The sequence below is a fragment of the Sciurus vulgaris genome (genome assembly GCF_902686455.1).
Source record: "Sciurus vulgaris genome assembly, chromosome: 2".
NCBI classification, from domain to species: domain Eukaryota; kingdom Metazoa; phylum Chordata; class Mammalia; order Rodentia; family Sciuridae; genus Sciurus; species Sciurus vulgaris.
The window spans coordinates 9775034-9790091 of record NC_136462.1 but is presented as its reverse complement, the minus strand read 5'-3'; the positions used below and the strand labels follow the sequence as shown (position 1 = coordinate 9790091).

Genomic DNA, 15058 nt, shown 5'->3' with positions numbered 1-15058 from the left:
CTCTAAAATTTAGCTCCATCTTACTTAAAAATATGTGTCAAATTCAGTGGGTTTCCCCTAAAGCTGTCGACTGTAAAAGGATACTAGCAGCTGACAAAATACAGGGGGCTCCTGACCATCAGATTTTCTGTCTGTAATCTTCTGCCTGTGTGTTTAAGGATGAGGAGTTGGGGAGAGGTGGGTTTATTGAAGGAAGACCAGGCAGTCTTTTTAATAGCAATTCTAATATAACCTTATGTTTTGTAAGAATCTTATTCACAAATGACTTGAGATCATTTAAATTCCCCACTACCATATACTAGTTTAGTTTCCCTTGAAGTATTTTCCTATATAAATATTATCCTCCTTGGTTTAGTTATCAACGTCTTGTATTTTTAATTCTTATTTTGGGAATTCTTCAGAGGACTTGGTACTGGTAACTGTAGGTTATTAGTGAACATTTGCATAGTACTCTATACTGTGAGGACTTAGTTATTCTGTGTATTCTTAAAATATACTTAGGTATTTATGTGTCAGACATTATGCTAAGCTCAGCAAGGTTATATTTCCTTTGTAGCTTCCATGTGAGGTCCACCTGTTCCAAATGATGAAGCTAAAACCCAGAAGAGGCCAGGTGACTTAGCCCAGGGTCATACAATGTTACCCTCTACATTCATATATGTTCTATAGCACTTTTTTTGTTTGTTTGTTGGTTTTTGGTCATAGAAGCTCAAGGTACTTAAAACACCCCCTCCACACACACATACACCAGTCTCTCCAAGTACTTGGTTTTAAGCATAAAATCTTAAAGGTAATGAGGACATAGCTAACTAGCCATTTGCCTTTCTCCATAAGTTGTCCTTAAAACATCTTAACTTTACTCAAAGTTTTTGACATCAGTGGTGTGACGAATGAAGAAATGTTCTGTTGATTCTGACATAGTAGAAGCTACACTTACAAATTAATCTTCTAGAGCTTGATTTTTTGAATCTCTGGAAACAGCTACAAGTTTGCTCATGTTGAAGTTGCATGGTCCTCATGATTTGAAAAGGTTGTTTTTGCCAGGAAGTTGGATTTACTGTTTTCAAAAGTGCTGCTGATCTTTCTAGGTTGCAGGTGCTATTATATGAAATTTTGAAGAGAGTACATTCTCCTGCCTGGCTCACTCCTGTAGGGCATGCATTTTCTCAGCTTGTGTGCTCCTTAACACCGGAACAAGTGTCAGGGACTCTAAAGCAGCTTTCTCTGGTTCCTCAGTTGGCCAAGCTAGAGGACACAGGTCAGTCTTAAGAGAAGAGGTTAAGAGAAAAAGTTATGACTGAGTGTGAAAGCAGTGCTTCTACTAACCAGTATGTTGTCCATGAGGGACAGCCACCTACATGTCTTCTCATTCACTTGTTCTGACAGACTTTACAAATGCATCTGTATGTTTAGCTGCACTCATAACACTTAGTGGTAATTTTTGGTGCACAATTTTCAGATAATTATAGTAAATTCTTCATCGTATTGAAGAGTGAGATAGCTTGAGCTAATAAAGAACATTGATATTCTAAACTTTGAAGTTCAAGTATTTTTATTAGTTCAAGTACTAAACTCTTTCCCCTGGACCTGTTAATAGTTAGCACATTACTTGAGTTACATTTTCTTTTCCCACCTCCAATGTAGATAACTACAAGTGTTGACAGGAAGAAGATTTAAATGTAAATAAACAACAAATGAAACAAACAAAATCAAGGGTTGACTGTGAAGCCATGTATTGGTTCATTTACACATGGATTGATCACAGAGTGAAATTTTATGTAAGTAGGATTACATTGTACCCTTTGCCTCTGTTCAGAAGGTCAGTACTGTTTTGGAAGAAAATACTAATATTATAGTCTTCATCCTTGAGCTCACTTTCAAAATAGCAAAACATTTCAGTGCGTTCTAGCATAATACGTTTATTCTTTAAATTTACATGTCCTTTTATAAGCCACTTATTTTCTAACCTGCCTACCATCTTTTTATTTCTTATAATTATATTTGACCTTTTCATGCATTTCTTACAATATATCTGTAATTATTTAATGTTCATTCCAATAATAACAGTTTTTGTGAAATTCAGGGTAAGATATTGAAGTCATCTCTTTATTAAAACACTAGTTGACTAGTTGCTCTGTGGGTACAGATCCATAGTTATTGATGGGTCAAACATTGTGCTGAGCTCAGCAAGGGTTAGAAAAATGAGGAAAACATTTGCTGGGAAGAGCCATACAGAGGAGGAAGAAAATACAGAGGGGTGTGAAGATCATCTCCAGAAAGTACACACATCTGTGCACTGTAACTTTTTGGAAAAATACATTAAAGTAACAACGAGAAACTGTTGCTTCATACTAAAAAGTCACATAGGGAGGCAGCATAGCTCTGTAGAAAGGATAGGGAGCTCTGAGTTCTAGTCTTTTTGCCACCGCCAAGAAACCGAACAGATTCCTCTTGGCTTTCTTCTTTCCTCATTGTCAGTTTTTCCTGTGTGTCTAGTGGGCTTTAACTAAATCCTCTAGTTGTAAACACTGTGATGTAAAACATGGATTTGCTTTTCCTTCGTTGAAAGTATATCCTGTTTTTTCATTGTTTTCAGATACTTTTGAGTAATGAATAGCCCATTTTAGTTATTATTAAGGAATATAGTAGTAATTTGTAAATTGTGTTTATTTGCATGATGACTTCAAGTGGCCTTAATCAAATAAGATTAAGCGATGAGAGCAGTCACATCATTTGTATTCAGAGTTCTTTAACACATGTGCAGTACCAAACCTTTAAAAACATCAATTCTCTTTTTAAAATAAACATGTATGACTTTTATAATAAGGGAAGGGAATCCCAACAGGGCACTCCGTCTCTTTTGGATGTAGCTGTGGGTCCTGGAGACTGCATCTGGAGCATCTGGAGATGATCTTTTGATGCTTGACTTGGGAAGCTGAGAATTGGTCTGTGGTTTTCCCTTAAAGATTTTTGTTCTCTTTTCCATTGAAACAGCTTTATTAGTCTCCAGTGTTGAGACCATCAGTCCATTATAGTCCAGATTCATTTAGCTGATTTCTCTTCCTGTTTCTAAGTGGGAAGTGAGAAGCTTCCAATAACTAAATTTTAGCTTAGAATATCTGTATACTCAGACATTTAATGCATAATATGTATGATAATACACTTTGAAATAAACCTAATTTTTAAAGATATGCTCCCCCAAATACTCTATTCTGAGTGTATTTTGTAAGCAATTCTTATCATAAAATATTTTGGTTTCATTTGTAAATGCAAGTAAAAGTACCTGTGAGGCCTGGTGTAGAGTGACAGAATCAGAGATTGGCATAGTCACTTTGTGAAGCCATTCTTCTGTTTGAAGGGAACAACATTGTATACCACCTGAAGCCTAAGCATGATGACACATCAGAAAAGGAGGCATTTGGAGATACTAGAAGAAAGCTGGCAGCAGATTCTTTGGAATTTTACTCATTGCCTTACAAAATGAATAACATACTTAAATACTATTAAACTTAGAACTTTGTTTTGCCTGCTCAGTTGCTCTTTTGACCATTGGCCCTTACTATTGCAACTACATATGTTGTCAGAAAAGTTGGGCAGGAGATACCTGGCCAAAATGTAGATCCATTCTTGAAGCACAGGTGTTCCTTTTGTTAGTTGAATACTGTCTGATTTTCATTCCTATGTAATTTACCTGTGCATGGAGATTAAGAAAGCTCCTTTTTATTAAATAGGCTTGAAAAAATAAGATGAATGCTCTCGGTTCTTGGGTAGAAAATATTGGATAGTTCCCTTTATAATGAGCATTTAAAAATCTGCCCTCCCCAAACTGGAAAATGCATTCTCTCCTGTGTGGAAAGCAATATAGTACTGAAATATTCCTCCTTAATTTTGGTCTGAACGAACAAAAGTGTCTGTGTTTATTCCTGCCTGATGCATCACAAATCTGCTGACATGCTAACCTTGGAGTCTTGGCTGGCGTTAATCAGGCCTGTGCACCGGCAGGCAGGATGCACCTAATGCACTCCATCAGTGCAGCTTGCATATGGAAGTTCTCACGGGGGAGCTGCCCTGTGCCAGCCGAGGGTTACCTGCCCACTGCAGTTATTGTATGTAATTATCGAACCAATCTGTTCAGCCCAGCAGGGTTTAGATGGTAATCATGAAGCAACACTTTGGAAAAGAAAGATGTAAGGCACTCTCCCCTTCTCTCATCAGTTATGTGAAGTTATAGCCACTCTTACAGCTATTTTTGAGAAGCAATACATCCATATAGAAATCTGCAGAATGAATGCCTTTTAAAATTTAAAGACTTAGTCAAGTTGTTTTTGTATCTGTGAAGAATTTTCTTTAGGACACGGTGGTATCTCTGAGTTCTGATTTTTTTCCACAGCCACCTTAAGCATGTTTCGAAACAGTGGGATTAATTGTAATACCTAGGTAATAACCATTCTGACCATTTGGGGGGTTTAAGATGATGTAGCTTGAATAGAGTTTGGCTTTCTCATGTAGTTCTCTGTGGAAAAGAACCTACTGTTGCCATTAGGAGAAAGAACAATGTGCTGTCAGCAGGTATTATCTTCTTTTATAGCAATACAGAAAATGGCCCGCAGCAAGGGATGCTCTGAGACGGAGCCTAACTTCATATTAATTGTTAGGAAATATAAGTGAGGACATTCTGTTGTATTGTAATTCTGTGAAATCTGCGACTTATCAGATGGTTTCCTAAATGGTACAAACTTATTTTAGGTAACCTAGAGAAACTTTGAATTAAAATTTGGATTTTTACACATTTAAATTTGAAACTACATGGGATAAAGTTATAAAAAATACAAAGATTTTATACTCAGTGACAGATGTCCCTTGTTAATTATATAGAGAGATATTAAGTAATTTAAAAACTTGACATAGGACTGAACTAGTTAAACACATTTTAATGATAGAATGTAGTAAGAGGAAATTGGATGAACATTTGGGAAGAATGGATGGTGACACTCCTGGGTAACACTCAACTTGGAAGGCATCTAGGAGGAGGAAAGGCCTGAAAGGAGAATGGAGAGTACAGTGGTTTTTTGGAGTTTAGGACTAAAACTTTATACTTTTAAGGTTGTTCATTCACAGTAAAGGGTAGGCCTTCTTTCTTAAACTTTTAGTAAAAAGTGCTCTAAAAAAGAAGAATTTATTAGAAGTTTGTCTTTATTGGTTCATGAATAGAATTTTATCACCAGTGTTATGTTGTGTAACCACCGACATAATGTGTGAGGTAAGGTGTGTATTCTTCCATTTTTCAAGTAGATACCCTTCCCTTCCAACCCCCACCCCCACCACAGCATGACTATCTGATCTAAGTGGTGACAGCAAGTTTGTAAAACGTTTCGTTTTGGAAGAGAGCTTCTTTGATCAACCTTATGGTCAAAACATAGCTTTCAATCTGAACTCTATGAACTATGAAAACTTAGAGGTGAATAGAACAAGAATGTCCACCATCCAGACTGACTGTGGAGTTGGAAGTTCTCTCACTCCCATTTTGTTCCATTTTCCATTCCTTCCCTTAGGTAACCACTACCCCCAACTTATGAAGAGTCTTCCCATATGTTTTGCCAGTGTCACCTGATAAACTTTCATGTACATACTCATCTGTGGTAGGTTTGTATATTTACTGGTTTGATCATCAGACTGCTTTTCTCTCTCTATTTTTATATGTAAGAAGAGAAAGAAAGAAATGGAGGAAAGCACAGAATCTAGTGTTGAAGATATGGAGTGCTCAAATATACAGACAGAGGAGGCCACACAAACCCGTAAGTTGAACAGTTTTGCATACCTTCTATATTAGGCACAAACTGCATTTCCTTCCACCAGATGAAAGGTTAATCATTTGGTTATATAACATTTTTATTTTATTATAAAATATAGAAATCTGATATTTGTATAGCACATATCACAGTGTCTTCTGTGCACACATCATCTTATTTACTCTTCATTGGTCATGAAGGTGGGACTGGGAGCTATCCTTATTTTGCCGATTTGGAGCCAAAGACATGGAGCAATTAAACGACAGCAGTTGTGAAAAGCAGGGGTTGGAGACCAGAACTCTTGGCTCTCTGACCAGTAACTTCCACTGCTTCCCACTGATCCACATAACTGGAGAGGATAGTGAAGGTCAGGAGTCAGTACTGGCTTACCACACCTGAAACTTCTTGCTGAGTCGCCTGGCTAGCCCCCGTGAAGCCTGCCAACTCTCTCTCAGGTTAGGAGGCAAGGAAGAAGCACATTGTCACCTTTCAAAGCACTTGAAGCAAAAGGCAAGGTCTAAAGTCATTTCTTAGAGGACTGATAAACTGGGCTAAAGGCACTTCTGAAATGGAGACCTAGAGAAATGACGTTCTCAGAGGCAGCATCTGTGGTGGACTTTGTCTCCTATGTTCAGCCAGTGTGCTCCAGGTTTCAGGAGAGATGTTTGCCTGAGTCAGGGAGGAGAGAGTTATGCCCACAAAAACTTTTCCAAGATTTCTCTCCTGTCTCACTACCTTTTGTTTATTATTTTGTTGGTCCTGGGTATTTCTTGATTTCTAATGCAAAGGCTTATTTTTGGTAAAAAATTTGTTACCATGTAAATGCCCCATTGAGTCAAGGCAGTGATGGATTTTACCTTCCCTTTGACAGTTTCCCTGGTGTCTGTATGGAAAGCAAAGTATTCAACTTTCAGAGTCATCTTTGTCCTGATTTTTTTTTTAACATTTTCTTCATTATATGTTGTGCATACAGCATATCTGTATTTGCTGAGAACCATGAGGGATCTGAGGAGGAGTGTACAGCTTCACTCTGGAGGCTATAAAGGTTTTGAAGTAGTCCCTTTTTTCTTGCTATTCCCTACTGTTTTCCCTCCTCCTCCCCTGTCTTGTTCATTTTGTTACTAGGAAGTGAGGCGTCCCAAGGAGCAATATGGAAGCCTGTCTCAGCCAGAGGCTAGAAGCAGCAGCTATGACAGTGAGTGGGAACAAAGTTAAGGAGCATCAGTAAAGATGGAGTGATATGCTTACTTTTAAAATTCCTTACATTTTAAAACTGGTGGTTTTGGTTTAGGAAAGGTGCGTTGTTTTAGTTAAGGCTGCTGCCTACTTAAGTCTCAGGCCGAGTCACAGCTGTGCGTGGGAAGACTCAGGCTCTCTTAACCGCCTGCAGGCCATTGTTACCTGAACTTCGTTTAATGAGCACCAGAGGTATTTGTTTTGATAGATAAGTGATTTTAAATTCTAGTATAACTATGAAAAATGCTTTTAGTACCTGAAATTTTACTGTAAGGACTTCACACTCATGGTTTTTCTAATAAGAAAATAATATATTAATATTTTTATTTTATTAATGAGAAAAGTCTAGATTCATAGATAATTTAAAGAGAGCAGTTCAGATTTTGTGCTGTAACTTAAGATGATAAAAAATGATCAAATTCTCCCTTATTCATATAAACTCTGAATTGCTTTATTTAAATTTTTTTTATTTTTCCATTCATTTTTCCCCTAAAGTGCAAGGCTAGTTAAGATATTTTACTGTAAAAATATTCATTTAAGAGAAATATTATCTGGAATGGTAAAATGTTACTGCTTTTGAGCAAAAATAAAAAGAGAAGGCACAGACTCATATAAATAAATGTGTGTGTGTGTGTGTGTGTGTGTGTGTGTTCTCAGTTGAAAGTAACTTGAAGGAGTAAGTGAATTTTTAGAAATTTTTAAAGTAATAAATAATACAATTCAGTGAATTTTGTGTTTTAGGGCTTTAAGATTTTGTGTCGTGTTTCAAGAATAGTTACCTCTAACAGCAGCTTTAGAAATGTCAGTTTCTTCATTAACAATTTTATTTTCAAACACAATTTATGGTTTACAATATGGTAAGAGATTTTTCTCACTGTGTGATCTTTCAGAATGCTGTGCCTAGCAAAATGGGAGCAACTTTCCTTTAATATCTATTTAGACCATTTTAAAAACATGTATAATTTTCTTGATACACCTAAGCTCATTTTGAATAGCTGGGGGTCCATTGTGTAAGAACGCATTCTGAAAGCTTTCCGCACGGGCATTGTGGGGGCTTTCTCAGAGAAAGAGAGGGGTGTTGGGGTGGTTTTCAAGAAGAACAGAGGCCTCTAATCCTTTTATTTTTATGCAAGGCATAATTTTTACCAATTGAGAAAATTTGGTTATTTGCTGCAAGTAATTTCTCCCCTTACAAAATGATAAACCTTAAAAAAAGAGTGCATATTCTGGCATTTCAAAACCATGCCAATATTTTAGAATTGTACTAAAAATTAGTTAATGTAGGCATGATATTTATGGCTAGTATCCTATATCCCTCCTGTTCATAAATAGAGACTTCTCTTGTTGATGTTACTTTTGAATTATCATGGATTTTTATCCATTCCTGAGGTTTTTCAGGAAGGGAGACTGGTCAAGAAATAGATGTTTTTAAAGGCACCCTGCAAAGAAGTTCCCTGCTTGTTTTTTTGCTATCTGCATTATAAAATTATAGAAGAGTATTCCAAACTTATACATGTTACTTTTCAAATACTAGATTTTACACAGGTCTTATAATATGTTGTCAGTAATAGTGTATTACGAAAATGATTATATTTTTAAATTAAAGAGACAAGAACACAGACTTTTCTACAACAATCAGAAGTGATTATTAGGGAAAATGTTGAATTAATAATACAGCAGAGTCTCCAAGGTACTTCATACTAATTACATAATAAATTTGGGGAGAATAGCATTTTGAGTTGCAGGGAGAACTTTAGACTGAAGTAGGTAAGCAGCAATATTTAAGAGCAAAATGTCAAATTAGGGCATTAATGAGAATACTGCTATTTGAATATAGCTGTACCATTGTTCTTTATAATATGCCCATAGAATTAAAATTTATGGAAAGGGAGGTGCTATTATAGTATTGATTAATAAATTGACCTTGATTTTTGTGATATCCCACTTTGTCAATCTCATAACCAGAACACTTCCAATTTTGATGTAGAATTAACTTCAAAATTCTTGAAATACAAATCTAAAAATCTGTAGTGTAATTTTAATAGAAGACTGTATCACAAAAATTTAAGGAAAAAAACTAAAGTTTTTAAATCAATCTATTATGAGTGGCAGGAAAAAAATAATTCATATAAATTTAAAGCTTGCTATAATTGGAATGTATGGTAATTGAATAGAAACTATAACTTGGAAAAGTAACAAATGTTACTTTAAATTGATCTTCCAGCTAAGTAAGTTAATAAACCCATAGTAAGAAAACCTTTAGAAATTATTATTATACATATATGGTAGAAATTTTGTCCCAGACTAGAATATGTTGTGTCTTTTTCAGAAAAGAAATGCAATCTCTTTGCTGCTTAAAGCATTCACTGATGAATCAGGGACTGCCAGGCTGTGCCTCGCTCTGGTGCCACTGCTGTGTCCTGGCAGGGGGAAGCAGGAGGCATGGGAGGAAATGGCAGCACGAAGCAACGTGGTCAGGCTGTAGCACAGCCTCCTGATGCTGCTCTCCAGCTGGGATGGAGGGCTTGGTGGCTGGGGACTGTTACAGGAGACTTAGACCAGCATTGAACTCAGTGCTTGTCTAGGAGACCGCTTGATTGGGCTGTGTGATTCCCAGTGGGAAAGGTTTTTATTCTAACCTAGTCTGGTGCTTGAAGACACAGGTGAAGCTTTAAAACCCAAAGTCCCTGCTTTCTTGCCATGCCTCTTTACTTAGGCCTAGGCAGTGGGTATTTGTCACTGTAGTTTACATTTTAAATTTTGGGGAGAAATATTTCAGTACTGGTGTTAAGTTGGATATGTTTTTATCAGTAGAAGAGTTCTTATGTGAGTAGACTTTGTTAGCATATTTTTGATATATTTAAAGAATTGACATAATTTCCTAAGATTTTCATGATGTTATGAATGGTACCTTCTGTGGAGATTTCATCTAGAAACCATCAGTTGATTAGATTTTAGAATATTAATAGCAGTGGGTAGAGAAGTATTTGTATGTCTGTTCTTTACCATATATAAATTAGTGATTTGAATTTCTCTGATTTCTCTTCAAGGTTCAAGAACCAGAAAGAAAGTCCAGAAGTAAATTGAATGCACTGGACCAGCTTTTCTTCATTTCATTTGACTTTTTCTCCTTTTCTGTTTTAAGTTTTATTTTCATGTGAGGGTTGAATAATAAAAGGGGTGGGAATAATAATTAAATACCTATGTCTTTGAAAAACAAACATTTTTAATTAAAATGAACTCTTTGTACAATTTATTAAAGACTAATTTATGAAATTCCAAAATCTTCAGGTTATACTCTTTAAGCTATCCCAGTCTGTGTGTGTATGATGTTCTGTAGTACATGAAAGAAAATGCATTTTTCTGATCATCATGCATTTCCCAAAGTGGACAGGAATGTTTGTCAGTTTTCGTTTTTAAGGAAAATTTAAATTAAAGGTCTCATTTGCTTGGTATAAATATACAGAATTTTGTGGTGGTAAGGTTTGGTTTTATTGGTTTTGTTGTTCTCCATAAGTGTTTATTGAGCACCTGCTGTATGAGACAGGAGGTGCACACAAGGGCAAGGAATATAAAAATGTGCAGTAGGCACAGTGTATTTATGAGAGAGAAAATGGCGCATATTTGGAAATTATAGAAGAATGGTGTGAGTATGCAAGCTGCCTGACAAGAAAACAGGTGGTGAATGATCACGTGTGGGCACTGTCACAGATCGTGTAGAGCTGGTGCCTCAAGGAAGTCCTGTGTACCAGACAGGTTCATTCACAGGGGATGATTTTCTTACAAGTTTTATTTTTGTAGCAAATGATATTTGTACATTAAACCAATCACTGTAAAGTTTCAGTGATTAGAGATTTTAAGGTGTAGAATATTGTCTCGGGAACAAACCCTCAGAATTTTAACATTTTTGAGCAATTCCAAGGTAATTTCTCAAAATTTACTTTGTTAGAAAATTGGGATTGGACCTGTTTTCTAGTGAGTGGAACGCCTTATCACTGGCAGCATGCAGTGTTTTTAAGTAGTGTGTGGACAGTCATTTAAATGTTAAAAGATTCTTGGCCCATTAAGATGTTGATTTTTCCACAGCTTAGGACTAGAACCTAAAGTAGATATTTGAGTTTTTAAAAAGTGAATTGATGTGGAAACATCAAATGTGTAATGATACAAGTGGGGTGTGGCATACCAAGAACTGTCAAGGTTGTACCAAGTTTGAGAAACTGAACCAACACTAAGACTGTAACTTGGTTCTCCAGCGTGGATGTTCAGTTGTCATGTGAAGTATTTGCCACTCTAATGGCAGATATTCTAAAATGCAAAACAGACCACATTTTTTTCAGATCAATTTTTTAATGCTTCCCAAAGTTAGAGTTATGTGTCCTTATGGAAGAGAGAATTAAATTTTGGGAAGGGAGTCCTGCTTTCTGTGGAATGTTGGATTTTAGTACTGTTCAGTGTTAGGGGCCCAAGTTTATTTGTAACACCTAAATCAACTCTCAAGTTCTGTTTTAAACACATTGATGCTTAAAATAGGATAAAATGTGTGTGATGTGTTTTTGTATATATGCCTTAGCCTTTTTTTTTTTTTTTCCAGAACACAAAAACAGCAAAACGTGTTGGTTAAATATTAAGAAAACAAATATTTCATCACATATTGTTTTAAACAAGTGCTGACATTTTCTCGAATGTTACTGTATTGGCAGGGCTACAGAAGTTAATGCAAAACGACTACCCCTGCTAGCCAGTTGGATCTGTCAGCCGTACCCTGTGCTGCTCCTCTTTCATTCCCACCTGCACTGCTTTTCCTTCACCCTGTGTTTTTAAGATGTGGTCAGGCGACTTACTTGGTGTTCAATGTTGTGCTTTTTTTTCCTTGCCCTTTCAGTTCTGTAATTATTATTATTATTATTCCTCCTCCTCCTCCTCCATTGTTTTTATTTTCTTTCCAGTCTGAACAGAGTGGATTTGCTATCTTCATTCATCCTCAAAGTTCAGCCTCTGTACTCTAACCTATTGTGACTGTGTCCTGTCCTGGACTTCTCTGCAATTGTCTTGTCTCCTTGGTGAGCTGAGGTTTTCTAGTCTGTTGAGAATCAACACCTGTTCCAGACTTTTGTCCGTCACACAGTAGGATTTATGTGTACTTTGTTTTTTAGAAAGCAGCTGATAAATCTTTGGTAACTTACTAAACCCTAGTGTAAAGTACCATCTTGGTGTTCTTCCACAATGATTTCTGAAGACAAAATGCTAGTAAAGCAGAGCTATAAAACTCTGATTATTTCTTTGACTTAATTAATTAGATGTGCATCTAAACACCCACATTCCATAACAATAGTGATGAAAATATAAATAATTTGTGTTTGTATAGTCTATACACCATTGAGCACTATATTCTTTAAAATCCTATTTTTAGTGCTCTATTCTGATTATCGTGGCGTGTTAACAGACTGTGGTTGTTGTAGAATGTTTAAAACATATAGACAAGTATCAGAAGGCAACACAGACATACTTCCACCCACAAGCAACCACTGTTAGTGTTGTCAGTATTTTGACACATTTTCTTACAAACTTTTCTGTATACTTTATCTACTTTAAGTACTTTATGTAAAACCTAATACTCTGAAATTTAAAAATAACTTTAAATGCTTTCCATGTAGTTACAGATGCTTCACGAATATAACTTCTATGTTCTTGTTTTTTTTTTTTTTTTTTCTCATGAATTTATGCTGCTTTCATGACTGGTTCCCTAATATTGAACATTGAAGTTATTCTCATTGTTGATATATTATAAGTAATATTCTTGAACAAAATTGGGTAGAAATCTTTGTCAACATGTATAAATATTTCCTTAGATTTAAAAACATGAACCACTGGGTCAAAGACTGAAGTGGATTCATGTTATCAAATTATTTTTATAAAAGTCTGTCAGTTAAATTGGAGTGCTGTGGACTGAATGTTCATGTCCTCCCCAAATTCATGTTGAAGGCTGATTCCTGGTATGATGGTAAGAGGGTAGCACCCTTCTAGGGATTAGTGCCCTTGTAAGAGGCAGAAGACAGATGATCTCTCTCCAGCACATGGCCATCTGCAAAAACCAGGATAAGGCCCTCCTCAAGAATAAATCTGCTGGTACTTTGATCTTAGACTTCCCAGCCTCTAGAACTGTGAGGAAGAAATGTCTGTTGTTTAAACCACCAAATCTGAGAATTTGTTGTACCAGCTCAAAAAAAATTATTATTATTTTTTGTTCGATAAGGTAACTTTTGTTAGATTTCTAGTGAACCTGAATGACTCTTTGTGTTACTGGTCATTCTATTTTTTCTATGTTGTGTTTGTATATATTGTTTATATGATAATGACCGTAATTAACCCTTTATCCTATTGCTGACTTTTTTCTATTTTTGGATATGGTTTTTGTTTTTATAAAGATTAGTTTTTGGCTTTAATCTGTATCAATCTTTTCATCATAATTTCTGCCAAAATGTTTTCTGTCTTGAAATCAGGAATATTTATGATGACTTTTTAATCATCTTTTTGTTTTAATCATTCTAAATTTTGCAGCCTATGTGGAATTTATATTGGTGTGTATGCCATGAGGTAAGGTTCACATGGTTTGTTTTTCCAAACAAGCAAATCAGTACTGCAGTACCATTTGTCGAATACACCATCTGCCCCACCCTCCTGCGTGCTGGCTGGTGGTGCCTGCTGTGTTTATCCTGAGTTCTACCAGGGTCTGTTTCTGGACAGTGTCATTTCATTAGGCCAGTACCACACTGATTTAACTAAGGCCTTTTACTTTATTATTTATTGTCCAAACTTCATTAGCAGAAATCAAAATGAAAGAAGAAATTCACTTATGGTCTCACCACTACTATAAAAATGATACTCTTGCCCTTTGGCTAGGTTATTCCTAGCCCAGTTTCAAGCCTACATAAATTTTCATAGTTTAGTAGTTGCAAGGATAAAATCTTGAAATTTTTTAAGGTTCACAGGTTATTCTGGAACCCCCTCATTCATTGAGCAGGAGGATTGCAGGTTCAAGGCCAGCCTTAGAAACTTAGCAATGCCCTAAGCAACTTACATCCTGTCTCACAAGTTAATAACAATAATAATAATAATAATAATAATAATGGGACTGGAGATGTGGCCCAGTGGTTAAGTGCCCCCAAGTTCAGTCCTCAGTACCAAAATATTAAACACATTTAAAAGAAAAAATACACCCTCATGACTCTAATTCTCTGCAGTGTACCATCATCCAGATGGTTCAGACAGCCCTATCACTTGTGTGTTGTTACACAGATAAAATGCATTCCCACTGTACCATGGGTGTGTTTATACATAGAATGGGGAATTTCATTATGACAGTGTAGCTTTTTGCAGCTGATAAATAACATTTTCGAATTTTTGTAGTTTGGTTTATCATGAAGTTACCTGTAAAACTTAGGCATTGAGCAAATTCTTACTGTGAACAGTGGCAAGTCGTCTTCAAAAAGATTTTTCTCTTTTTAACTGAGATAAATTTGGTGTTAATTAGAATGGTATTCCGAAATATCAGAAATACAAGTGGAGGTAATCTGTGAGATAATGCTTGTGCCTATACAGTACAAAAGCAGGAAGTTGGAGGAGTGAATTTAGAGCAGGAGGGTGGGTGAGGTGAACAGTAGTGAAAAGTGATTACAGGTGTGTAAAACGAGCGCCTTGTAACACTTGGGCAAGTTTCTTTAAAAATGGGAAAATTGCTGTGTTTAATATTTTCTCTGACCCCGACCAAAAGTGAGTAGAGAAGTTCATGGTAGTCCTTGGTATGATTCTCAGATCTGAGAGGCCCAACACACTTCCTCCAGCTTTCCTCATAAAGGGCCCACATGGGCTAGTGCTTACAAGAGTAGAGGATAACCCGAGGACCGGCCATCCTCGGACAGTGACCGAGGGGAGAGTTAGAATGGCGAAGTGCCTCCTGATTCTGTTAGGTTGCCTGTGAAGGAAGCAGAGGGTCATAGTTTACTTCTTGATCTTGTTTGAGGTAACTGGGCCCT

At 36.3% G+C, this 15058-nt stretch overlaps 1 protein-coding gene across 4 annotated transcripts in view; it reads left to right on the top strand.

The window, feature by feature from the left end:
- The window catches only part of VRK1 (VRK serine/threonine kinase 1), a 79878-nt gene extending 69597 nt beyond the window's left edge, over positions 1 to 10281 (top strand). Inside the window, exons 12-14 of one of the 4 annotated variants that reach the window (XM_079126552.1) lie at positions 5708 to 5795; positions 6915 to 6984; positions 10076 to 10281. In XM_079126552.1, coding sequence (XP_078982678.1) covers positions 5708 to 5795; positions 6915 to 6967 — 141 coding nt within the window. In that variant the 3' untranslated portion in view covers positions 6968 to 6984; positions 10076 to 10281. Of the gene's footprint in view, positions 1 to 5704; positions 5796 to 6914; positions 6985 to 10075 lie in introns of all 4 variants that reach the window. The other 3 variants (XM_079126551.1, XM_079126554.1, XM_079126553.1) reach the window with 3 other exon arrangements.
- Positions 10282 to 15058: the final 4777 nt, after the last annotated feature.